The sequence below is a fragment of the Athene cunicularia genome, assembly GCF_003259725.1.
Source record: "Athene cunicularia isolate RWA chromosome 10 unlocalized genomic scaffold, athCun1 chr10_part1, whole genome shotgun sequence".
In the NCBI taxonomy this organism is placed as follows: domain Eukaryota; kingdom Metazoa; phylum Chordata; class Aves; order Strigiformes; family Strigidae; genus Athene; species Athene cunicularia.
In genome coordinates, this window is record NW_020799112.1 from 21593316 (window position 1) to 21621025 (window position 27710).

General features: G+C 39.0%; 1 protein-coding gene across 4 annotated transcripts in view; it reads left to right on the forward strand.

Annotated features, from left to right (window-relative positions):
* UNC13C (unc-13 homolog C) overlaps positions 1–27710 on the forward strand; it is a 149393-nt gene that overhangs the window by 74821 nt on the left and 46862 nt on the right. For all 4 annotated transcript variants that reach the window (XR_003399095.1, XM_026855668.1, XM_026855670.1 and 1 more), the window contains 8 exons: positions 243–358; positions 1809–1972; positions 6947–7097; positions 10535–10603; positions 11960–12049; positions 13025–13153; positions 18753–18886; positions 25356–25441. Coding sequence is in view for 3 of the 4 variants with exons in the window: in XM_026855668.1 (XP_026711469.1) it covers positions 243–358; positions 1809–1972; positions 6947–7097; positions 10535–10603; positions 11960–12049; positions 13025–13153; positions 18753–18886; positions 25356–25441 (939 nt within the window). In the remaining variant the exon portion in view is untranslated. The remainder of the gene's footprint in view (positions 1–242; positions 359–1808; positions 1973–6946; positions 7098–10534; positions 10604–11959; positions 12050–13024; positions 13154–18752; positions 18887–25355; positions 25442–27710) is intronic.

Below are 27710 nucleotides of genomic sequence, written 5' to 3' on the forward strand. Positions count from 1 at the left end.
AAAGCAATGTGCAGCCTGATTTGAATTTGGCAGATAAATTAAGAACGTTTCTTTGTTTCATACATTTATATTCTGCTTCATGGCCTGAACCATATGTGAGGTATTAAAAAAAATCTTGTTCTAAACAGGACTTTCCGGCTTTAAGAAACGTTCTTGTTGGGCTAGAATTATTTATGAAAACTTTTCACCCGACATATATGTATTCTTGGTAGTTACTAATATATTATTTTTCTGCTCCTCAGAAAAGCGAACAGACAAATCAGCTGTCTCTGGTGCCATTAGATTGAAAATCAATGTTGAAATCAAAGGAGAGGAGAAAGTTGCTCCCTACCATGTGCAGTACACCTGTCTCCATGAGGTACGTTGAAGTTAAAGACAGACTATACAGAAATTACTATTCAGTTGTTGCACAGATAAGGAAAAAAAGCTACAGAACATTAGAACTGAAACAAATAACTGTGCTACCCCTCGGGCCAAGTTTATTTTTGATTTCCCACTTTGTATTGCTGATGATGTATCAGGTTTAGAGTCAAAGGCAGAACAATGTGACACCAAGGGGTCATTCCTGATGGTAGGAGTTAGGAAAAAAAAGAAGAGGTGGAGTCAGCTAACTTTTCCCTGTACCACATCTTGGATTAGTATTTTGATGCTCTGTACATGCTTGCTAACATCAAGAAGATGCAACCCCTTCTGTGTATTACAGAAACACAGCTACTCACTGTAAATGACCTCCTTCCTGCCACGTTAGTTCTTGGTTTGGAAACATGAAGAAAAAGCAGAAGCAGCACAGACAATATAGAATTTTGTTCTCCTGTCCTCTAGATTGCTTTTGTCAACATTGAAAAATAATCCTCACTGATAAACCAGTGTCTTTCGAAAGACTGTATTTGGTTCTTCTTCCCTCAGTGATGCACACTGAAGTTCTGTTCCAAAAATACAAGAACTTTCCAAAAGCTGGTCTATAATATATGGCTGAAAGTTCAGCACTAGTATGTATCCACAAAATCGCATTGTTCACCATTGTAAAACTGAATGTTCAGGGCATTTGTGCTCATAGATTCTGGCCTGATATTGAAAATATTTTGACCTGTGAAGTGAATGGCAAAATTCTGTTGCTTTAAGATAATCCCCAAGACAGTTACGGGTTAATTAGCAAAATCAAAATTGTTTCATAGTTTTGGTGGGTTTTTTGGTCAGTGAAAGTAGGATCTCGAATCTGCTGCTCAGTTTGTGGATACATATGGAGCTTGGCAATCTGAGAACATTCTATGACAATTCACATCAAATTAAATACTAGCTTTGGTCCTGAGGTTGCTGACCCTTGCTGCATGCCTTTAACTACTTGAGAGGCTTCTGCAGTATTTCTGCTACGTTTCCTGTAACTTACAATTCTGAAACAAGGAATTTGAAATGTATTGGTCTCGGATCCAACTAAAGTTGAAGCACTCTGGAGTGAGCATTATAACATCAAGACTGGGTATATATGAAGGGTTTATGATAGAGAAAGTTTCTGCAGGATTCTGTGTTGCAGTCTCTCTGTGCCAGTTAACTGGTGTGATCTTAAATCAAGGAGACAGATCAAAATGCTGAATCGCAAGCCTGCTCAACCAGAGTTCTGTTACAAAAAACATGCTTAGGGTTTTGGAGGGGCTTTGTTTACCAAATGCTGATTAGTTAGTGCCAGTCTTCAGCAAAGTTAAACAACCCCAACCTAACAATGAACATATTGATAACTATTATGTAGGATACACTGTCAGAATGCCACCTAAAAGCCAAAAATTCCTATTTGAAACATTTCCTACATTTAGAATCTATTCCATTACTTGACGGAAGTTAAATCTAATGGTGTTGTAACAATCCCTGAAGTGAGAGGTGATGAAGCCTGGAAGGTGTACTTTGATGATGCTGCACAAGAAATTGTAGATGAATTTGCAATGCGCTATGGAATTGAATATATTTATCAAGCAATGACGTAAGTATTATCATGTCTGGTTTTCTACTCTACTGTCGAGTATGTGTTTGAGGGAAGTGATGAGTTCCAAGACCTCGTGCTTTCATTCTCCATTTCACTCCTTATTTCAAATTCTTGTTATCAGTTTTGTCCATCGGATTCTCATTAAGGTGCTTCTCATCTGCAATGGAATGAAGATATAAGCATTTTAGAAGCTGTTACAGATATTACCACTAATGCATTTCTTAATCCTTATGATACTGATTTGTGGCAAGGACCCGGAAGGCTCCTGCTGTTCCAGATGGGATTTGGATGCTAGAACAGGGCTTCACAAGCTCTGCACTGCTTTCCAGAACACCAGCAATGCCTACAGTAAACTTCTACAGTGTATGTAAACAGTTCATGCAAACCACCTTTGATGGTATTAGAACCTGTTACTACACTGTCCGTACTAAAGTAGCTGCCCAGTAACTTTAGGACACAGCACCACTGAGCCTAGAGGCCTGGGGATGCAAGAAGAGTTCCAGCATGTGTTCGTAGTTTGTCCACTGTAAAGGACTGTATCCTGCTCCTACTGCAGCTGTAGAAAAGCAGAGGACTCCAAATGAGTACAGAAGAAATACAGACTTTTTTTCCTATAGAAAGCTGATATTATGGAATTTTTAATCAGAACATGTATCTCATTCCATCCATCTCTTTACATTACATACTAAAAATATTTTACACTGAATATAAAGACACATAAATATGCGGGGTTTTTTCTGCAGGATATAATGACACCATCTGCTATTGTAATGAACTTGTGTTTGGCTTTGTGTCGCTCATTGTGAATTATTGTACTGTACATCTAGTAGAAAGGGAGAAGATGTGTTTGTATTATATATATAGCTTAATGCTCTTCCTTCAAGGACCTTAAACAACATTGCACAGAATAATTAATGAAGCTTGACAGTTCCCCTGTGGTATTGCGTATCTGTGCTGCATATGGAAGAACTCATGCATAGAGTTTTGTGAATATTCGGGGGTTTATGTTTGGCTTCTCTTTAGCCATGGATGTCTTTGCATCTTGATTAAATTGTTACTTACTAACCAGCATAGTATTATAGTTTTACAACTTGATTTAAATTAGTACACCATTTTTACCAAATTTCTCTAAAACGATAGAGTTCCTGCTCTTGTATAAGCATTTTATGCTCAAGAATCTAGTTGCAGAATATTTCTATTGCGTGTCTGATGATAATATCGTAAATGAATACGTTAGCATTTGTAAAAGCAGAAGTGACAGTGCTTTAATAGCCCGAGATCCAGACCCCAGAGGGCTCCTGCATGCTGCTTCTGCACTGCATCAGGCTCAGGTGAGCTTTAGGGTGTTGCTAATGAGATGCTCTTTTGGTCTGAGCGCAGAATTAAAAATTCTTATTTGTATGCATTTTTTAAATTACCTATTATATGAAGTTTCAGTGCCACTTAATGGTAGGCAGTACCCTACCCTTTAGGTGTGGGTGGACAGCGCGTGCTGGATGGAGTAAGCCTCCCTGAAGTACCCCTCCCTAGGCCAACTGGGCGTCCTGCTCTGCCGTGGTAATAAACAATCCCACGCTACCGTTTCGGGTTCGTGCTGGTGGCTTTCTCATCTATGATCCTCTTTGTAAACCCTGATGATTTGTTTCTGGTGCTCAAATTAATATTTATTTATATTTATTCCTTTAGAGCACAGAAATAATATTTCAAAAGAGTAGCCTTTATTTTCCACATACACTGAGTGTACTCATCGACAACAGTTGTGGCAGCTCAGCAAAGATAAACAAGAAAATCTGCATTGTCGGTGATTTAAAACACATCATGTGTGAATCAGCGTTTGATTCTAGATCAGAAGGAGATGACCTGTGCAGCACCAAAGCCTTACTGAATGTGGATCAACCCAGAAGATATTGCATGGGTGGTTCTTTACCTGCTCTAATTGTGTCCATGAGACCTATTTCATTAAACTTACAAAGAGAAAGACTTCAAGTGTGACTGCACCTGTTGTTGGAGACAGAGAGATCCACATTTTTATGAGACTAAATGTGGGCAGTTCTTCCCTAAAGGATGCCCATTTAGAAGGGGTGACTTACTCTCAAGATACAAATTCTAACTGCTCAGTTTCTAAGCAGGGAAATCTCTGCAGTTACCACACGCGTAATTCATGTGAGTAGAAAATAAACCATTGACCCAACCCAAAATACAACAAAAAGACTGCTTGTGGGGCAGCAACTGCAGCTCTTTGAAAAGTTTTGACCATATAGATTCCATAATTCACTCTTCTTACTATTATCATATTCATCCACTCCTCGTGGAGTTCCATATTGGGAAAAGGAATGAAAGACAATTACAACCATTTTTCGATGAGTCAGAAGAGATTTTTTTGTTTTGTTTTGTGATGGATAGCAGCCAAATAGACACTGTTAGCTACTCAAATGATATGCATATACTCCTAGAAGTCAAAGCACGTATGTGTGAGAGAAAAGGAAAGAAAACAGATATGACAGAAAACAGATTACCAAAAGCAGAAGAACAGCTCAGTGATCCAGCTGGCCTTTGTTGTGATGACTGCAGTGATGGATGGTGACTTAAGCTGTAAATTCCGTGTCTTGAAGGAATCGTACTGAAAGTTTATTTACATACATATATTAAACTACTTCTCCGCCACCAAGATAATAATTTTCTTTCATTCATCTTTCAACATAATTTATTTCTCTTTAGAAGGCAAAAAGCAGAGCATGTATTGAAACAGTGTTATACTAGACGCCAAAATGACACATAACGTCAGCATCCTGGATTTACCGTGGAGTCAAATGCAAAAAAAGCTCTATTAGGATCTTCACTTCTTACTGGCAAGAGTCACCACAAGTAGAACCTAATGCTTTGAAATGAGTGACATAGTTCTCATTCCAGCAGGTTAATGGGCATTAGCTATGCCATGTTGCTCTCCTAGACTTCAATTAATGTGGTTGCATTGCAAAAAGCACACAAATCACCCGTCAAAGTAATTTTCATTGATGGCATTTGCTTACTGAGTACAGTGTATTAATTAACCTTCTTTCCCAATTCATGCTGGACAACAGATTGGAAGAATCACAGGCAATGTATGTGGGTCAGGAAATTGCATAGTAAGAAAGTTGACATAAGCAGGCTTGGGTTTAGACATGTGATTCTAGCTTAAACAGTGCAGTATTACTCTAAATTACGTGAGACTTAGCAATGGTTGCTGTGACATCGTGTGCCCCTTAGAAACTGTTAATAATTCGTGCTATTGCTGCTGTTTTCAGAGACCTACAAAAACCAAGGAAGGAAGTTTCCTCTTTGATTTATTTTGGGAAGAAGGAGGAAGCCAGGTGGCTTGCAGTTTTCTCACCTGGGTTATCAGCACTCTGAGTCATGACCTATATTGCATGTGAGAAACAATAGATTCTGTGAACTTTACAAATTATAAGTAAATGGAGGAGAGACCAAAAATTCACGTAGAGCATACGTCATAGGTATGGTTCTAAGGCCAAGGGGGTTACTAGTGCCACCTTCTCTCCAGTCTGGTGATCCTCAGGCAGTGAGGGTCTTAAGGTTCACTAGAAGATTTTTGGAACTTTTAAATGTCAACAGTAAAAATATATGTTAATTATTTTGGTGTCATAATAGTTCTACATGTATTTGTCAAACTGCATGTGATGAATAGATCAGGTGAGATTTCTATTAACTTCAAAAATTACCTGAAACCAGTGAGAATCATCTGACATCACCGTTGTGGTTTATATAAAGGAAATTATTGTTGTTCTAGTTGATGTGACATACAATGAAAGATTTTTCTAAGGAGTAGGTAGCTGTGTTGGGCGCTTATGCCAGAGTCACGCTGTGGTATTTAAAAGCATTTCTGAACAAGCCTGGCAATGAACGGAAGGTTTGGTAATACCACCCCTGCAGGCCACCTTAGCTCGAATGGTGAGTTCTAGTCCTGGCCCATGTGATGGATTTGCTGTGTAGGCTTGAGCAGCTTCTCTCAGTTTTGTAACACGGAGATAATAGCAATTCGTGATCTGCCTTACAGGAATGCTGAGAAATATTTGCAAAGCGCTTTGAACGTGACTACCATGAGACAAGTTTTAAGTATCAATGTATATCACCACATATAAACCCAGCTTGAAAATATTTTAAGGAGAGTCTAATGCTAGAGAAAGCCCACAGGTCTCCCGGCTTGGCCTGGGAGAGGGAGAGAGGGACCCCCATACAAAGACTGGAGCCCTGGACTCTTTAATATGAGCCTGCTTCTCTTGCCTCCCGGCCCCAGCTGGATCCCCTCTTTCCCAGTCTGTCTCTGTCCTTACGTTATAAACTCTTTGTACATTATAAGCAGGCATCTCCGGATGGTTTAAACAAACGGTGCTGCTACATTGCAAATCTGGTTTGGGCTGGTTCAGATTTAACAACCTGATTACCTAAACTTCACTGGCCTAAATCACAGTGGAACAGTTTCAGTTATGGCCTAAAATCAAGTCAAGGTGAATCCAGAAATTGCTTGATGCCTCATCTTTCATTAATAATGTATCCTAAAATAGAAGCCACAGTAAAATGCTGGTTTGAGTCTTTTTTGTTGACATCAATTAAACCCTTCTCCACTAGTGTGTAGATCTCTTGTGGCCTTCTATAAGTTCATGTTTCTGTTTGACAATTAATGTTTTGCTTAATAACAATTAAGATAATCATATTTCATAGTTAAATCATATTTCTGTATTTAGGATTAAGAGGGTGAGAAGCAAGTGTGAATCTGATGTGTTCAATATGAAAATATCAGCGTGCAGCAAGTGGCAATTACACAAACGTGTCTGGATTTGTCTGGTGTGTGTCTGCACAGTTGTCCATGAGGTAGCTTGAAAGTTGGGTCGTTGGAGCTGAGAAGAAATTGTGGTGAGAGAAAGAGCAGAATCTTTGCCATCTTTAATAACTGACAGTTTGTTTGAATTGTAGGCACTTTTCCTGTCTGTCTTCTAAATATATGTGCCCTGGTGTTCCAGCAGTTATGAGTACGCTGTTGGCCAATATAAACGCTTTCTATGCTCATACTACAGCAGCAACAAATGTATCTGCCTCAGATCGCTTTGCTGCTACTAACTTTGGGGTAAGTAGACTTTTTTAATAGAATACTAATCATCCTCTTTTTTTTCCTAATATATAATACTATATTAATTCAAAAATTTGTAAAAAGTTGGTAATTTTAAAGAATAAAAGTGGCTGTTAGCTTTTGAAATTTTTCTTTTGAGTTTTTACAATCAATCACTACAAAAGCTAGAGAAGATACTATTCAGTTCCTCATGCAGAGAGATGGACAGCATGTAGCGTGGAGAGCACTGGCACACATGCGTAGTCCTAAAGTCTTCCACAATCGGGTCTTGTCTTCAATGCAGTGAGGCTTGCAGACTGCTAACTGCACTAGGGCGAGTATCAGTCGCAATTGCTCTCTCGGGCTGTGTCTGTCACCCATGAACTCACCTAAACCTGATGGATTTAGCCATAAGTAGTTGTTCTTCTCGCAAGATCCTATAACAATGGACTCTACTTTTTGCCGAAAGAATGCTGCATTGTCCAAGTCCTGGATTTAAGTATCAGAAATTTTTAGGAGGAGAACCAGCATCTCGGGGTGTGTAGTACTGCGTTTGTTGTTGCTAATTTTCCTTCCATGGATAAGTATCTCACAGTGCAGACTTTAGTCTTTGAACAAGATAAAAAATAAAGATACGTCCACTCTGTGTTCTGATCTGTTCACGTACCCTCGCTGCAGAGATGAGAGCAGGAAGGGAGAGCAATAATTCCAAGAGGTTGCTTTCACACCTCTACTATTACACGTGCTATAGTCGGAGAGAAACACAATTTGATGCTGAAAAACGCATTCATTCCTTCCTCTTTTTTTGTGTGGCTGATATCAAAGCTATTTTTCATTTAACAGTAGCTATGAAAACATGGTAATCTTTTCTAAAATGCCATTTATTGATATGACAAAATATTAAACAAAATTGAACAGTATTAAATACAAATTATAGTTGTCTGAAGTAGCATTAGAGGTTCTAATGCTCTTCCACAGTATTAAGAACAATAGAAACATTATGAATTTCAAGATCTTCAAGACATCATAAAATTATACATTGAAACTAGTAAATCAAGAGAGACTTAATTCTGGTTGTGCTTTTGTCTTCCCATCAGAAGTCAGAAACACAATTATCAGACTGTGATCAGTAAAGTCATTCAATCCATGCCTGGAAGAAATGGCAAATTTATTTTTTTTTCTTAAGAAAATTTGTTCTGGATGTTAAATCAAATTTTGATTTGTGGCAGTATATTAAGTACAGCATTCCTGCATTTTTTTTTTCAGACAGAGCCTCAAATAAGTTGAAACTAAATGTTAGTTTGCATTTCATGCATAAGTACCTTTGAGATAGAACTTATATCTCTAAAACTTACTTTGTGTAGTAATAATACCAAAGATTGATTTTTCTTAAGTTTTGCAGAATCCTGAATGTGCTTAGGATTTGATGCTACTGCTTACAGCCATAAATAGTCAACACTTAGTTCTCAATAGTCCTAAAGTAGCACTAACATTAATGTCTTTTCAAATTTAAGGGATGTCATAAATCTTTTTAAAAAACAAAAACAAAAAAAACACACAAAACCAACAAAACCCAAACCCACACACCCAAAAAAAAAAAAAAAAAATCCATTAAGTCATTATTTTCAGGTCCATTCAGTAGATTTTTTTTTTAGATACACATTTGCTCTAAATATCTTTTTTTTTTTTTTTTTAAATGTTAGGTCTGGTGGAAGTACTCACATATAAATGTACCCAGGGCTGGGGTTTGAGTTTAGAGAAAGCATGTTCTTGAACTGGAATGTTCTCTCCTGCTGTTAGAGGTTTGCTTTGATAGAGGAAATATTAACGTTGCTCCATTACTGTAAAGTAAAAAAGTTTTCTAGACAGAAAGCACTATCAGAATATTTATGATTTAATTATTGTATTACCATGACAGCACACTATTGCTCTGTTGTTATTCAGGTTTCTTTTATAAGATACTCAGAGTTTACAATGGAATGACTCTGCGTTAAAACACAGCTACTCTTTCAGTACTCAAGCTCTGTTAGACTTTTGAGTTTGATCCAGCTTTTGAAATTTAGAATGGTTTTGCTGGAATTTCTGTTCTGGTTTTTGCATTTTTCTACCGATCAGAACTACTTTTATCCTCAGATTACACAGAGATTAAGTCTTCTCTCTCATGGTGGTGCCAGTTTGACGTAAATTCCAATCTAATTCATAGTTCAGACAGCAGTAAGCATCACTAATAGAGATTTGGAGCTCTTTTTTTGAAACAATTGACTTATAGGGAAAATATTAATTATTATTCTCTCGTGAGTCAAAAGGCATTTGTTGGGGAGAGCTGCACATCATTCATCCAAAACATCTCCAGTACAAGTCCTTAGGCTGCAGCTGGGAAGGATTTGGCTGACGGAATGTTTCAGTACAGGTGACATGACAAATAAGGTCCCTTTTGACTGATTGTTTAAGGGAACTGTGCCAAATGAGTGGCTTTTGGTGTAGCTTAGTGCTCTACTGATGAGAGACAGTGCACAAAGAATTTTGTTTCCCTGTTAGTGCCGGTGACGTTTCAGGGACGGTGGGGATACCACCACGGGTTCTGAGGACTGTCACACCTTGCTCCTTGCACAAGCCTGCTTCTCCCACATAGACCAGCAAGGATTTCTGCACAGTTCTGTGTCGTGGGCTGTAGAACATGTTCTGACACTGAAGACTGGTAATCAGAAACTCTTCCTAGTGTTACTTGAGAATGGCACAGCTCAGCTGGGTATCTCGCAGCAAAATACTTTCAATGACCTTCATCTATCAAGGTGACAATTTAATCTCTGCATTTTAAAGGGGAAAATATATGATAACTGCATAGTATTACTTAGCCTATTCCTACAAAAGCCACTGTTTCTGAAGAGTAATTTTCAATCATGCTTTTACACCAAATTCTGATGTAAATGAGCGTCATTCCTTGCACGTTAAAGGGGGAGAGAAGTGCTTTTTTCATTGCGTAAGCAATTACAAGGCAAATATAAAAATATAACAATCTTACCTGTTTTAATGAGGCTTGCTAACATAACTTAAAACTTTGGGCTTCACACTGAAGTGATGCTGTTATTGCATTTTTTTGGTCAGAGACGTCAGGCAATGCATTTCAGTTTCTAGATATTAGAGTTATTTGACAATGCATCAGTCACGGAGGAAGGAAAACGCTGCACAGGAAAGTCCCTGTCCCCTCACTGGTGTCTGGCACTGCTGCCCAGTGCTGACTACCAGGGGACCCACCACGTGGGAAGGGACAGCAGAGTGATGAGAGAGACATTGCCTGACCTTGAAACACAGCTATCTCAGACCAGCGCTTTTCCTGTGAAACGATGGAAAACAATCGACTTCTCAAATAAGAATGGAAAGCAGCTTTCTAAAAACCCATCCATTAGAGAAACCTGCAAGTTCTCATGCAACGTGTTCTTGTTTTCTTTTTACAGAGGGAAAAGTTCATAAAACTGCTGGATCAATTGCACAATTCTCTGAGGATTGATTTATCTAAATACAGGGTATGTGCAACATATTCTTTCTAGAGGACAACTCAAGTGGTTTTTTGTGTAAATAACCCGGTGGGCTTCATCTGCTTCAAGATGTTTCAGAGATTAATCCCTCTCGAGTCATAGAAGCTGAAAATACTGGGTGCTGACATGACACCCCGAATCCTTTGAAACAAACCTTGCAGAATTTAAGCAGTTTAACAACAACGTTTTTCCAGTTTCAAAAAGTTATTCTTTTCTTTCCAAAAGCTGAGAATGGATCAAGGGATGAGCAGACATCCAAAAAAAGAGTAGGACAGACATGCAGGAAACAGTAGGATTCAACTTTGGTTAAATTAATCCTTAATCTGATTAAGTTAATTCATCTGGGCATTACCTTCTCTAGCTCATGGAGTGCAGACTGCAGTTACTGCTGTATTTATTCTGAGAGACTGAAATCTTTGCCACAGCTTCCCTGCTAAGATCCTTGGAATGTTGAAAGAGATTTGACTCCTCATTTTTCTACATGATAGGAATTCTAATATAATTTCTGCCTCATGAAAGCTCTTTCCACTGAGGTGTGCTCCAAACCCAGCCTTTCAGGAAAGAAGCACGCTCTGAATACCTGCCAGTTTTCATACTGGTTTGAACTCCCTCTCCTTCTCCGTTCCACTGGATCATGAAATATTTGAATGACACATAAGCAATTTGGGCTCCTCTCAGCTTCTGGGAATGGCAGCCTCCAACTCCAGGATTTCTCTGTTCTCTGGCCTGGTTTCTAAAACTGAAGGAGGAAGGGAATATTTAAAAGAAACTCAAGGCATTAGTTTTTAATACTCACTTTTTAAGATCATATCCTTGGTGTAATGATGTGATCATCCCAGGATCTCTTGGTTTTGAAGGATGTTATCCACACGATATTGGAGCATGAGGATATGTGGGTGATGTTTCATTTGTATGAAGCCATCCAAAGAATGCTAACTCCCATCTCGGTTAACCTAGAGATGATAGCAAAAATTTAATGTACTATTTCTTCATTAAGCTTATTACTGCATTTATGCCTACAAGCGATTTGTGTACCACGGAGAACCCGTGAATGATTTTCATTAGCAACATTTTCCAGTCTTTCTGTAATACTTTTTACTCCATTCATGTTTTGGAAATATCACAGTATTTTGAATAATTCCTGTTAGAAATAAAGGAGCATTATCAGATGTCAGAAATACTCATCCTTAACTTGCTCACAGGTGGAGTTCAGGTAACGTGAACATTTCTAATCCTTCCAAGCATCACCTTTGTTTTCCTAGAGGGTTTTTTTTTTCCTAGCTGTTCAAGGATCCTGCCTGCTAACTCCCATTTCACATGATTCCTCTCTTCCTGATTCACCAGGATAATTTTCCTGCCAGCAATTCTGAAAGACTCCAAGATCTGAAATCAACAGTGGACCTGCTTACCAGCATTACTTTTTTTCGAATGAAGGTACTGTCCTTTATTTGCACAAGGACTTTAAAAAAAGTGCTGTTGCCTTTCATTTTCCAGGAAATCATACTCTAGTTAATACTCTTAATTCATCTCCTTCAGTTCTAATTTAAATCTCTTAACTTACTGGAGATCGTTGAAGTAAAGTTCATACTTTGTATTATCAATGTGGTAAAAGCCATTATCTTTGAAAAATAAACAACTATCTTTTCCTTTTTAAACAATTTTACATCTCCTGAAGGAAACAAAAAATTTACCTTTTTAATTAGATTGAAGTCAAGTCACATAAAGCAAAGTCAGTTGAACTCCTTAGGAACATCTGCCGTAGAATAATGTTTTTCTAGTAGTATCATGATATCACATGTCAAATAACAGAATAGCTCTGATAACTCTACTTGCCTTAGTCACTATGTTGATATCTAGGTCAAGTTCTGAAATATTTTTAGAATGGAACTGTGCACATTAATATAACTGGATGAAAATACAGTAACACAGCAACGTTTGTCACAACAGCGTGTGATTTCACTATGTTAGGCACTTCATAAAGAGAATTAAAATAATCCATTAAGTTGAAGTTCGGATCAATATATCCTAAAGTGGAGTAAAAAGCTGAAACCTTTGCTTTAAAAAATGAAGAGATGTGGCTGATACTCGGTTGAAAGTGTATAATTATATGGTTTTAGAATTTCCTAAATAATGGAAAAATATTTAGGTTTATCTGCCTTTAGAGGAAAACTTGGACATATAGGTCTTATATGAATAATTCAAATAAAGCAGTGGTGCAATCTACTTGATTAAGTACGTGTTTTAACGCATCTTTAAGATCACCTTAAGTCAACACCTTAAAATATTTTTATCATTAATATATTTCAACACTTTTCATCCTGTATTACAGAACAACCTTCACTGCAACACTTGGATTTTTTCTATTCAGTCTAATTCTGATCTTCTACCCTTTATGTACTATTTCCTAAGGTCCTTGAATTGCAGAGCCCCCCTCGAGCCAGTACTGTGGTGAAAGACTGTGTAAGAGCCTGCCTGGACTCAACTTATAAATACATTTTTGACAATTGCTATGATCTCTACTCCCAGTTAGTGGATCAGGTAAGGCCAATGTGAACTTGTCTCATGCTAGTGCTCATTCATTATGGTTAGTTTACCATCAGTAAATAAAAAGAATTCCAGTATTCCTTCAGATCAAAGCACTCAGGTTATTTTAATTTTATTTATTTAAGAAGGAGCAATATATCATAAACAAACCCACAGATGGCTATCAACTCTAAAATGTTTGATAAAATGTGTTTCAAAACCTAACTTAGTCATCACACGGGACGTGGCTGTAAAATTGGCCAGTGGTTTTACGGGAGATGACCTTAGATTGATTACTGTTCATTTAAGATCCATAGTTGAAAAATAATTTTAAAAAATCTAATGTTTTACTTCAGTAGCTTTAGAAAAGGACCATTATAATTTGCTGGAAATTATATACCGTCTTTCCAACCTTATATTTTAACACCCTATGATGTACACTTGGATCCAAGCTTTAGTAACTGCTTCAAGAAAGCAGAGAATAATTCTGTAATGTTTCTTAGTCAGGCTGAACTGTCGATGCAAAATAATTACAGCATTTGTAATATTCCAAATGCCATGCAACAGCCTAGAGAATGCTTTTGTCTCCTATAACATGGCCAGAGTTTATTCCATAAGTAATGTTAAAATTAAGACATTTGTAGCTGCCTAATTATACACGTGTGTAAAAGGAATATCCCTGCTTCATCACCTTACCCTTTGTTCCTTACTTTGCCTTCTGGGTGGTACACTGGAAAAATGGTATTTCGGTGATTATCCCTGCCTTGAAAAGGATGAATTAAGTTGTTCAGCAAAAGCGCAGTTGCAGTGTAGTATATAGTAGATAAGAATAGTCATACTGCCTGATATAAGACATCAAATTTTATCTGAAAGCACATTTCACTTGAATCCGAAATATGGATTCTTGTATTGCAGGAGAGGCAGTATGTGCTATATATTCAACTTTCCTGAAATGAGAATTTATTTTCTAATGTTGGGTTCCTGTTACATGAGAACTTATCTCTGGCCTCCAAGCCTTGAACTGAAGAATTTCTCACCAGCACCCCCAGGGACACCACACCCTTGAGTGCTCATGTGCCTGGTTGTTCTCCCACAGATGATATTGTAAGATGAGTAGCAGTATAAATTAGTAGAAGGAGCAGCCTCAGACATCACATCTATAAACTGTTTTCTCACTAACATTTACTCTGCAGCAATTTGATGTTGTCTGTTACACATAAGCTGTTGCTAGACTGGGTATTGCCTGTCTGCAGAGTCCGTCAGCAGATGGTGGCTGTTCTAGTAAACAGTAAAAAGTGAAGTAATCTTACTCTGCAAGGCACTGTGATACCTGCCAAAGCTTATCTGTATTTTAAAATTTTCACTACTTTTTTCTGTAAATTCATACAGTACTTTAGCTTGTCTATTTTAGTAGCTGGTTCAAAAATGCAGGGGTAATATAGCCTTTCTGTTTGCTGGAGAATGTGAAACAAGTTTAAAGTGATGCCTCTCTCCAAATTATTTTATTTTTTTTTAGTGGGACGGGTAATGTCATTATATTATTTTTCTCTTATACAACTCTACTTAATGAAAGCAATATGAAGTCCTGAAATAGAAAATATAAGTAAAAATAAAAATCTACAAATATTCACTCAGCTGGAAAACTGAATTAACTGCGTTTCGCTGTATTTAAATGCCTCCTCTAGTCTCTTTCGACAGGCTTTCCAGCAAGTGTTTGTATGTAGAAACTTTAAGCAGACAAGTGTCTGTAGAGTTATAATCACTAGCAAGTAGAAAAAAATTTTAGTGAAAATGAGCAAAAAGGAAAATTTAAGATAAAGAGACCATATTCAAAATAACTCGTCACTAACAGTAACCGGACATAACTGTATGTAATCTTAATAACAGACAATCAAACTTTCTGCTTCACAGCAGGCGGGAGGCAGTTCTGAGAAGTATGATCTAACCAATCTAGCTTTAATAGATGAGTAAAGTAATTCAAATTTCTGCCTAAATCCTGCATCAGCTGTAGAGTTGTACAAGGAAACTGCCTTCTGCATCCTCTCCTTACAGTTTGCGACCGATATATCTGCACGTGCCTTTAATTTTAGGGAGACGTAGCTACACAGCTTGTTGGAACCCGGAGCTCTGGAGGTTTCCAGTGAATCCAGGCTCACCGCAGACTGCCTTGTGGTATCACTGCTACAGTAGTGTAATTAACATTTCATTAGCTTTGTGTCCAAACCCCGTAGTCTGATTACACCGGATTCCACCCTTCAGCCTTCTTCATTAACCATTCCCTTACCTCCCCCTCGGGTGAGGCATTCTGCTCTCAGAGGAGGAGGAGTTCACCCTAGCGTGGGGATGCAGCGCGGGAGGTTCGTGTTTGAGCTGCACAGCTGAGATGTGAGCTGTGAGGAGTGAGAACTGGGATCGATGAGCCCCAAAGCAGCAAGAGCTGGTTCATATGTAGGTCACCACCTGCTCTCACTCAGGGAAAGTCTGGCAGCTGCTGTCCCACTGCAGGCTCAGGGTTTTACCAGGGCTCGTTTCTTGCCTGAATCATACTGTGTGTGGTGCTATGGAACATGGAACCTGGACAGTTGTATTTCCATGTGGCCACAAGTGGGAGGTGCCTGCGTGTTACCCACCCCGTCTCTGTGTGCAACTCACGTTAACCATCTCCTGCATTTGCTTTTGTTTCCAAACAAAACTGGTATTGGTTCAGCGAAATCCCTCACGTGTTTTAAATTCATTTGGAGTGTCTGCAAATAGGCTTTAGCCTCTCTAAATGCTGTAAAGGCAAATTTTAATTCTTTACATACATAAGATATTAAAACGTATAAAAAGTTATATAAAATCATAAAAATAAGTGTAATGCATATAAATGTCTATATGTGGGTATGTTATATATATAGTGCGTAGTCTGTATTCCCCAGTGATACTTAACCTCTTTCAAAGTAAATATTAGCTGAGCAGTTTAAAAATACAGAAGTACCATTAAAAGTAATATTTCATCATCTAAGGCTGTTCCACCAAACTGTGCTCTGTAGCTTCATGCTACTCGGGGCTACTGCCTTGGTTTCCGTTCAGCTTCCATCCTATCATTATTTATACAGCAAATAAGATATCCTGAAACTTAGCTCGGGGCTTGCCTCCGACGTAGTCTTCATGCAGATGAGTTACTGAAAGCCACAGGACTGGATTTATCCAAGTCGCACCCATACAGATGTTGTGTATTGATTGCACAGGACATGACAAAATAAAAACAAAGCAAAATAAAAGCAGACATTTGTCCTACAAACTGGAAGAATCAATGATGAGGGAAGTTGAAAGCCCTGTGTTCCTCAAAGTAGCCTTTACAGATTTGTCTCGGGGTAATACAGATGTAGATTTTAATCCTGCTTCCCACTGTGCCTGAGATTGCTTTCTCCACCCTCAGACAGTTTTCCAGAGTGCAAAATATATTTGCTTGTCAACAGTTTAGCCTTTTTATTCTTAAACTCAGAAAACTGTGCAACTATTACTTTGTAAATTAATTAAATTTTGCTACCTGTATTAAAGAACAGAATTTCTCATTCTGTGATTCGCATCCACAACCATGAACAGCTGGCTAAGCTACGTGCCATTGCAGGTGTTTTATGTGAAATACAGGTCTTGGATAAGATGCTGGACTAAACGTGACCTGGCTTTGTCTTCGACAGCTGCCTTTCAGTTAGTTTGGCTTAAGCATGCACTAGCTTCTGAGGAAAAAAAATACATTAAAAATAAATCTTTGATATAGAAACAAGGTCTTGCAATAAAAGCATAATGCACACCAAGGAAAGCTCTTGTGAGTGATCGTAAGTATCCAATCCAGTATTCATTGCTGGCTGGCAAGCACTCTCGCTGGCACGTGTGGTGGTTAATTGTCAGCGACACTAGTCACCATCTACTGCTTCTGAACCTCGCCCTTACTGCAGTTGCTTCAGACACTGAAGCTGTAACGTTTGTAGTTCAGCTGAGTAAGTAGCAGTGTGATTAATGATACTTTTAAAAAATATTCCGCAGTGACCACAAAACCAGTTTCAATTAAGTGTTGTTGAAATTCCCTTTCTGTCATTCTAAATGCTGTTAATAGATAAAAGTTAATTGAGGTTAAGATAACATTTAATTAATTCACTATGACACTAACATAGTGTCGTATCTATTCAAAGAGATACGGGGTCCGCTGCCGTGGTCATATTTGGACTAAAAGTGAGAAGTACCAGGGAACAGACATTTAAACTTGCAGGACAATGGGCGTGTTTATTTTGTGACAGTGATTGAGTGACAAGACCCCTTTCCATCTCTGACAGCGGTGTAGAAGAGCATGTGCAGACATACCTCTGTGTGGCAGCGATTGTGTGTGTCCATACACAGATAAAAATATTTCTTTTCCTGTTTGGTTCTCTGCAATTAAGTTAGTTATTGGGCAATGATAAGAAATCTGATCCTTCTGTCAAGAAAAGAGCTGAAAAATAGTTTTGTCCAGGAAACTGTAGATGAAGAATTCATCAATCAAAACTACAGCAACAAAATCTAGCTGTAAAGGCATATTTTAGTAAGATTAAAAAATACAACATTCTTGATAAAAGTTTGTAAGTGGGGAATATTAATGCATACATATAATAATATAAAAAGGTGCAAAAAGCAGGCTTTTAGTCAAGAGGAGTGAAAAGCCACTGCTTTACTTACCAACTTTTAATTAGTAACTGGAGAGCCATGTTGGTAATCCCCCTGATATATCAGTGTGTCGTGTCCTTCCTCAAGATTGGTGCCAAAAATGGGATGGGGCACCTCGGCTTCTCCGCTTCGGATGTGAAACTGCTTCAGTCCTCTCCATCTGCAAGGGGTATGCAAGAATCCCTTTTCCCTGGATTCAAAAAGAATCAAATAACAGATTGGTTTTGCTCACAGATTTAGAATCCTTAGCAAGGCAACACCTTCGCAAGGCTCTCTTCTGCATATTCCTATGTACCTTTTCCAGTATTTTTATGAGTCCAGGGATTTTTTATTTTTTTTTTCCCTCCTACTTTGTGGTGGTTTGCTCTGCCTCTCAGTTTGTGGTTCTGCCAGTTAATCTGAGTCCCTGGAAAATCTCTGTGCAGAATACTTTGGGCAATAGCTTTTGTTATTTTGGCTATTAAAAAATAAAGGGAAATCTAACTGCTTCTTCATTTAAAGCAAAGAGCGTAGCAGCTGTTAGGGCAAATAAGTTCAGTTTATAATGCAGAACAAAAGAAGAAATGTTCAGTATTTATTGTGTAGAGTATAAAAGTTCTGCCTCAGCAGACAATTTTACCTGCACTCAGTTTCAACACAACAAAGAATTTAAGAATGTGTTTAATTAAGGTGTGGACATGCACTAAAAATCAAGTCTCTATTGATCTTCTTTGCTGACCTGGCTGTCTCTGCACTGGGTATGATTTTTTGATGTACGTCTGCAGCCAGGAACAATCTGTCATACAATCTGCTTTAAGTTGGACAGACAGGCTTTGTCCAAAATTCCTGAAGATTCCTCATGTGTCACTCTTTCCATCCAGGCAGTAATCTGTAGGTGGATATCCCATAATATTTTCTCTAATGTAAAATAAATTCAATCTTGTTTGAACAGGGTAAGAAACAAGAAGTTCCTAAAGAAGACCAGGGACCAACAACAAAGAATTTGGATTTCTGGGCACAGCTTATTACTCTGATGGTCACCATCATAGATGAAGATAAAACAGCATATACACCTGTCTTGAACCAGTAAGTAATTACTTTCCTCATAAAAATGAAAAATCATGGATTTATTAAAGTAAGGACAGGAAATTCACCGGAATCATTAGTTGTGTTTTAAATGTAATCTAGGTAGAGATGTTTAAAAATGCAAAATATAACATTGACATGCTTTGATAAAGGCTTAGTGCTCTGGTCATGGTAAGAGAACCTTTGGTTTCAGGAGCGCTAAAGCCGTGGTATAGGAACCATCCCAGAGAGTTAAGTAGCAAAATATTATGCAAGAGAGCTAAGGGGAGAGACAGAAGGGAAAGTTAAGTGAAACGGTATGATGGCATTAATGTTAAGATTGGCGCATAAAGTGTTCAAATCATGCTGAGACTTTCTTAGGCGTTACAACAGAGTTTAGGGATGTATTTGGGAAAGAATAATGAACTGCAGAAAAAAAACCCTCCTCAAATTTCTGATTGGCAAGAGAGAAAGCCTAGCCAAGCTGAGCAGAGAACTTAGAAATGGAGAGCAATATCCTGGGCTCACCAGAGATGGAAGCTGACTTCTCAGAATTGAAGATGTAACAGATGAGGGAGGTACAATCAATAACCGAGACAAGTTGAATATCTTCTGGCTGATGCTCTGGTAGAGAAGAGAGAGACAGTCGATAAACCCAGGACGAGGGGACGGTGCTGGGGTTGGGACTGAAGAGCACAGCTGCGGTGCAAGGGAACACGTCTCACGGGTTAGGGCTGGAGAAGCAGATGCAGTAATTGAATTGTGACCACATGAGGGCCTAGGGAAAAGTTTTTGCTCTTTTAGCTTTTTGGAGCTATTTTACAGAAAGATTCTAGAAACTATGGGCATGGTCTAGTTGTGATGACTTCTGCAAAAGTTGAAATTGAAGCTTATATCTGTACTATAGCTAAAGAATTAATAGAAGTGTCTGCAGTGGCATTTAATTGAATGATCTGAAGGGGAGCAAGAACAAGTCTCTTCTTCAGCCCCAGCAGGGTAGATACTGAAAGGCTCTGTACATGGAGATGGGTTTGTCTCTTGAGAAAAGCTGCCACGCTTCTTACGGACCCAAAGAAACATCCTGGTGATAACTACAAGTTGGAAGAGATTTCATTGCCTTTTGATTTCTTCCTTTCCTTTAAATATACAAAGGATTGTTTCAGTCCTGGATAGTAAACATCTCTCTGTTCAGTCATTTCCTGCATTGACCTTACTAAGGAACAAGTTCTTACCCTACAGAGGAAAGAAAACTCTCTTCCTGTTTTCTCCATTTATACAACTTAGTGTGAAATTTGACTGTAATGAAAGCTCAGTTCTTTGTCTGACTATGTAACCAATATACTTATTATAAAACATCTAACTGGAACAAATACATACATGTATTTCATTTCAGTCTCTTCATTTAAATTAATCAAGCATAATTGGGGGTTAACTATCCTAAAAATTGTTCTAGTTACATTCTTAAGCAAACGTGAGGGAGAAAGGACAAGGATAAAGAACAGCTTTCCTCTGAGGGGATGAGGAGGTTCCCAGAACTACAGCTGAGTGATTGTGTGAAATGTGAAATAATCAGCTGCGGATTGAAGTTGGGACAGAGTAAGGGAGAGAGTTTGCTTGGGTGACTTCTCTCCTATTTTCACTGTAGTTTTGGAAGTGGAAGGGTGAACTCAAGGAATAAAGTGTCTTCAAGATATAGGAGACATCAGGAGCAAGAAATGAAGAGGCTGTGGGAGGAAAAACTTGAAAAATTGTTCAGAGTTGCTTTGGATCTCTTTTTTTAAAAGAAAAGCTTCTTCCAACACAAAAGCAGCATGTAAAAACTGCTGAGAAAAATGACAGACAGTCTCTTCCCCCTTGATTACCCCAGAAAAGAAAATGGATGCTAAGAAAATTTAAGTTGAATGCATAAGAATATTGCAGACCTGTGACTCCTTATCAAAAATCTGTGGCCATGCCGTGTCTCAGTGGAATCTTCAAGCCTATGTCCACTTGAATCCTTTCTAGAAACGAGGTTACGGGACATCCCCAGGAGAGCTCCAAGTGCTCTGATAGGAGTGTTCACAATGGGATCATATTGTTCAGATTATTTTTTTTTTCTCAACTAGTTTTGGAAACCCTATTTTTATATTAAAAAAGATGCTGTGATAGAGCAGTTTGAACTGTGTCAGACTATGAATGCAGATGGAACCTGACGTGATTGTCTCAGCAAACATTGCAGCAGCTGAAAGGCCACATCAGACCCTTCAACGGCAGCTGTGTGAGCAACCTTTTATATCTTATATGACACAAGGAATGACAAGTTTGAGGGAAAAACATGAAATCTGGTATTTAAGTTGTAAAATTCTCATTCTACTAGTTAAAACAATGTAAATTGTGATTAGAACCTGATTCACAAGCAGATCTAGAACCTCCTGGCACTTGTCAAATTGCATTGTACACGCTGCAAGACAGCAGAAATTGCTGTGAAAATAAAATATCTTTCAATTAAAAGGAACAACGAATCAAGAACAAAATCTTCCACTGAAATGCTGTTTTCGTTAGAGTAAGAAATATGTGATAGGATCAGTGCTTATTTACATGAAGATGTACCTAGATTCTTGGTTCCTTTATTACAGCAGAAGTACAAGATGTCTCCTTGCTGGGAATGACCAGCTGAGCCGCTGCACCCAAGTACGGCACCGGTGTGCTCCTCGTCTTCCATTTCTGTTGCTGTCCATTTCAAAAGTACTTCAGGCTTTTTCTGTGTGCAGCTCACACAACTTAGAGATCGTATCTCAGTCCTTGATTTGCAGAAATAAACCCTAGACTCTCCAACACAGTTCTGACTAACCACTCGACTCGTTTCTTATGGAGTCCATCTCTACAGTATGAGGAGACTTGAGCTCTTTCTCTGGAGCTTGTTGCAGTGCTTGGCATACCCTTTGGCTTTATTTGGATTAGTTTGTGAATCCAAGCCCCAGCTTTAGCATCCATGAACTTCTTGCTCACAGCAAGAAATCATGCTAAGAAATCCTTGAGCTGTCTGCAACTTGTTTGGAATTGAATACTTTCAGTCTTGTAGTGAGGGATGGTTTCTCACTGAGCTCGTTCACCTGTAGATGACATTTCTCTTACATCAGACTTCAGTAAGTAATGGAGAGTCAGCCTTGCATGTGACTCTGTATTTTGTCAGAGAACCAGAGAACTTCTGCAGCAATCTAACTACCTGGGTCTGTGAAGAATTTGACTGAGGATTTTTTGGATATGGTGAATTTAAAAGACTCTTCCTGGGGACTTGTTTCTTTATATTTTAATGTTGATTAATTTTTGCTTTCAATTGTGCTTTTATTTTTATATATGTCGGTATTTGCCTTCAGTTGTGACCCCAGATGCAGATAAGTCAGTGGTGACTGCTGTCAGCTGTGGCATATAACTCTGCTGAGCAGTGTCTGAGTATTCTATGTGAAGGTCACTTTTAAGGAAAACAAATACAATTATATTGCTGCTTCTGTCATTATTCTTAGCCAGAACGATATATTACAGTTGAAAAAACATTGCTGTTACTTCTGACATTTGGAACCAAACTCGAGATGTGCCAGAACTCTCTATAGCACAAACTGGCAGTTGTACTCACAGTTGTCGAGTACTGGTTTCAGCATTATGACAGGATCTCAGGAAGGAATGTAAGATAACATGGAATTTATAAGGTGTCTTCCTTTTTACAATACTATTTTTAGGGTCCTCCAGGCAGTTTTAATGGTGGCCACAAATTTCAAGCCTAAGCTCTTATCCTTCTTCTTTATCTGTAGATTTATAGATGTGAGAATTAGGAAATTAAGAGGATGTTGAAAATATTGAATCTATATAATAGAAGCAAAACCATCTGAACAGATTAATACTGAAGAATAATAGGCATAATAAAATCTCGGTCATGTTCTGCTCTGCAGTTTACATCACTGTTTATTGTATATGTTCCTAATAGGAGCATTTTTCATAATGCTGATAATTCAGGCTGTCAGTCAGACAGTGAAATATGTCTGACAATACTAAATGCATCTCTCTGACAGAGTGCAACCTGGGAACAAGGGAGGAGAAAGCTTTTGGGGAGTCATGGACTTGGAGATAAATATCAAATGTTAACTGATCACCTGGAATTTTCTATTCTTATGAATTTCACGTCTTCTCTGCATTTCCGTGTAATAGTCTGTGCATATAGATTTTTATATCTGTATGTATATTAAAGTGACCTTGCACCTTGCCCTGATTGGGAAGAGGGCTCAGAAGGAAGATGTAAAAGCTGAAGTTCTGCTGACTGACATTCACCTGTCACAGAATCTTGAGCAGCCACTTCTACTTTGTCTTCTTCCCCATTCACTGTCCTGTCTTTTTAAACTGTGAGTTTTGAAAGGCAGTGGTTGTCTCTCACTAGGTATTTTAATGTTCCTGCATAGTAATTTCTTAAACCTACCAGAAGCCTCTAAGTGCTACTGTAATGCAAATAATAAATTATTATTATTATTACATGACTAATCTTAGAAATATGAGTAACCAAATTAAAGTAAACATGACTACTGATATATAAAGCCATCTCGAGGAAAATTGTGGCAGGAGTGGTGCCTACTATAGCCATTCCACTTACACTTCCCCGCAGGAGAGAAGACTTGCACTTATATATAGTACATATAAACATTTCTGTGAAGTCTTCATGAGTATTCTGGCATCTCAAGTAGTGCATGTGCCCTCATAATCGAATGCACAATGGTATGATAACAATGGGGGAGATTGTTTACAATCCATAGTAACAGTTGGGGAGATTAAAAGCACATGGCAGTATAAACTGTGAAGTAGACATGACACAATTGTAGCCCTTCCCTTAGAGCAGGTACAACCCACACAGCAAGTTCCAGAGACTAAAAGCATACTGTGAAAATGGCCAGTATTGTCCAGGAGCTCCTGGCAGATGGGAAGCCACTAGAGGTATCCTTGATTCTTTCCTAGAAGAGAGACTGGAAAAAAAAAAAAAAAAAACAGTCCTGCAGGTGTTAACCAGCTTGTCACTGGGACAGATTGCTTCATAACAATCAAATCAACAAAAATGAACATAATATTCCTTGAACTAATACAGACATTTCCCGTGTTGCTCACACAAACAGTCCTGCTGGTTGGAGTTAAACGGAACATTCCTTTCAAGCTTATCGTTTTACAGTTGGTTTCTCTACTTGCTTTGGTAGGACTGATCTGTACTGGCATTTAGACTTAGCACAGAGATGCTGGGCTGTGTTTGACAGTAGATTTCAAGCCCAGTCTGGGGCAGCCTGCTCCCATCACGCCTGTGTTGGAATCAGTAACCGCTCCTCTGGAGGGGATCTGCAGAGTCACTGTCTGCGTGACACGGTGCGGAAGATGCGGGTCATGGTGTCGAATGAGATTTCTGTCACCGCCTTGCAGGGTTAGTTCTAACTGCGCGTAGCTGAAGGAGCAAGATGTCTTGCGTTAACAGCAGCACAGAGGTCGGTGCCCCTGGGCTCCGTGCCCACCAACGCGAGGTCTGGGAGGTGGCAGAAGAAATACCTGAAACGCTGTCTGCTTGGAAGGTGCCACCTCTGCCACAGCTGGTGAAGTTGAACAAACTTCACGGGTAGGCACTGGGGGTTTCAAGTGGAGAACCACCTCACTTCTGACACAAGTGTGGAAGGAAGCTTCTGTTTCTGATATGCCACCTTTATGCCTATTTGAAATTCTACAAGGCTTTAAATTATTTTCTTGGGCTCTATTTTAGTGTGCCTACACTTCCATAAGAACTGTTAAATGGAAATGAAGTGGATAATTGAGACTTTTGTGGATAATGCGATGTTTTAAAATGCTTGTTTCAATGGATTTCTCTTGGGTTTGTATTTAAAATAGTCAAGAGATTGTTTGATTTGAGGAAGGAATTAGGTCATTTGGATTCCTTTTGGTTTTTTTAATCTATGAAAATCTCAAATATTCTTAATTCCAGGGGTGTTTTTAATAGCCTCTTTTCAGGCTTTGATAAAGTGGCTCTCATAAACCATGACGTGTTACTAAAACAGATCTCATGCAGTAGAGGAATGTTAATCAAAACATGGTATCATGAAAAGCTCAGCTACCATTTTAGCAATTTAAGGAAGGACCTTAAGAAGAGACAAACCTGTAGCTGCTAAACATCTGAGCCAACTGTTTCAGGTTTTTCATAAGCCATCCGATTTATCTGAAGTTGAGGAGTTATCTGCAACATAAATAGATGCTTCTTGATTTAAAATGTCATGTGAGGGAATTTGTGCAATGTTCATCAAATTACTTGGGCCCCTGACATTAGACCAAGGGAAGTTTTTACTTGAAGATTGGATGGTTCATATAATTGTAGAAAACACAAAATATAGTAAGTGCATACTAGGGGAATCATTTTGTGGAAATATCTGCTTTTCCGCTGTGCAGCTGTAAGCACCATTTGTAGCAGCAGGTGAGCTGATGTAATTGTGATTGATTGCAGGTTTCCTCAAGAGCTGAACATGGGAAAAATCAGCGCTGAAATCATGTGGACTCTGTTTGCCCAGGACATGAAATATGCTCTGGAAGGTAATTAGAACAAACGATTAATTACACTAGAGAATTCACCAAGACTGATTTCCACTGCAGATAACACCTGGCATCAGATTTCTGTGTGGTAAGAGCTTTCTGGCATACTTGTTTGAGATGTGTCAGAGGTTAGTGAAAAAGAAGTGTTGTAAAGAAAGTCAGTCATTGCTCTGTGACTATATGAAGTTACCTGTGGAAGGAGGAGACAAAAGGACTGAAATTGGAAATTCTGTTTCCTGTTACCTAAATGTGACAAAATCATCAATGTCCAAAGAACCACAGATATGCTTGCTAGAGAACATAAGAAGCATTCCATATTTTCTTACTAGCTGAAAATGGCTCACTTTGCTGGTAAGCAACAGGTACAGAATGAAGTTATGGAGAAAAAGCTCACAGACAGTTAAACTTTGTGTGTTCAAAAGGTAGGTTTTACACACTCTGGTTCCAACAGAAACAAATGTAGTTTTATCCTTTAAGATAGTTCTGTGGTTAACCATAAATAAAATATACTTTCTCTTTTCTATAGCAGATAATCTCCAACTAATGGTTTCAAACCCCCTCGTTAATAGATGTTATTGCAGAAAGCCAAGGAAAAATACCTGCATGAAACTTTTTTAAAAGTACTGAAGAGAAGGAATAAAGGAAATAGTCTTAATTAGTGATAGAAATATTGCCAGCTCATGTACATGTATTCACTGAACTTCTAGATCACTATTAAAATCATGACTCTTGAAATTAAGTTGGTCAAATTCTCCTTAACTAGTATTTATTTTTGCAGAATAAAGACCGATAGTTTCTGTGGTTTCATTCCTAAAGAGGAACCTCAGTAAATCGAGTCACAAAATACAGATCAGCATGCTGTTTCTCCCTCCAGCTTTGCTGGTTTTTAAATCACTAATCATTTCCATGGATATTCTACAGACTGAATTTGATTCTCCAGTTGTTAATGGCAATAATTTTTTTTTTTCTCCAAATTCTACAAGATTACAGGCAATGTGGTCACGCTCGATCCTCTTGGATTTAATGGAGTTTGTTGGAGTGCGCTGCACTCCGCCGTGTCAGCCCGGCCCCCCAGGCTGTTAGCATAGGCTGCCATCTGTCCCTGCGTAGTGTCCAGGGCTCTGATTGCAATCTTCGCCTGATTCAATTTCGTGTTAATCTCCCGAAGCAGCATATTTTGTGTTATCAAGTTGATTCCTTTCTGCATCCAATTAAGAAGCAATGAAGTAGTCCAACATTGTTTGCAAAAGGATTGATGATGTGATCAAAAGATTAAACCAGCCCATCCGAGATCCTGTTTCTGATTTTTCCGACCGTATATATTCCCAGATATATCCGGACACTCCCATCAGCTTAAATTCAGGGAAGGAGGGTGAGTAACTCCATTCTCTAACACAAGACCAGTACGGGAGCATCCAGTGTACATGCCATTTTCCAGAGAGCAGTTCAGACTGGCTGTCGAGGCTGCGTCGTCCTGCTGCCCGTGAACGCCCCTCTTCCTGCTGGGGGCGGATGGAGCTGCAGGTGGTGCTGGGGGGAGTTGCTGCTCCTCGGCGGAGCTGCCTCCGCTCCTTGGCAGTGGGAGCCAACAGCCCCTGAGCCGGGCCCCGCGGCCATTGCACCTCTGCCTCCTGCTCCCCCTTGATCCTCGCCCAGGGCGGTTCAGCTCGGAGGCTCCTGTCGTGACCTGGGAAGCCAGAAGGAGCAGCAGCTTCCATAGCAGTGGCTTCTTGCTGGAGAAGAGCCCAGCAGCTGCGTGGCTCTAGTACAGGGCAGCGTGTTTGCAGGTGCCGGGGGACACACCTCGCTTCGCGCCCCGAAGCACAGACCAGGACCCTCAGCTGCCGGGGTCAGGCTGCACTGTGCCAAGCTGTCGTGCCCTGCAGACCAAACGGTGCTGAAACCTGGTATCGAGTTCATCACTTCATTCCAGGTTTTCTTCCAATTTAAATTAGTAACAATGTTTAGCCTTTGCATAGTATTGAATGTTTTATGCGAACTTTAGCAAATCAACTCCACACCAGTTTTATTTTTTTCTGATTTAAGGATCTTGAGATTACTTCATAGTGATTTTTCATGCAGAAGGTATCGCACTTGAGGGACCTGGTGTTGTTAGCACTGTCAGTGTTTGGTCAGTGGTTGGACTCGGTGATCTTCAAGGTCTTTTCCAGCCGAGATGATTCTGTGAGTCTGATTTTTCTCTTTGAGAGCTGACTTCAGTAGATTTTTTACTACTTTGCAGGTTATTTGTGGGTTAACAGTGATTTGC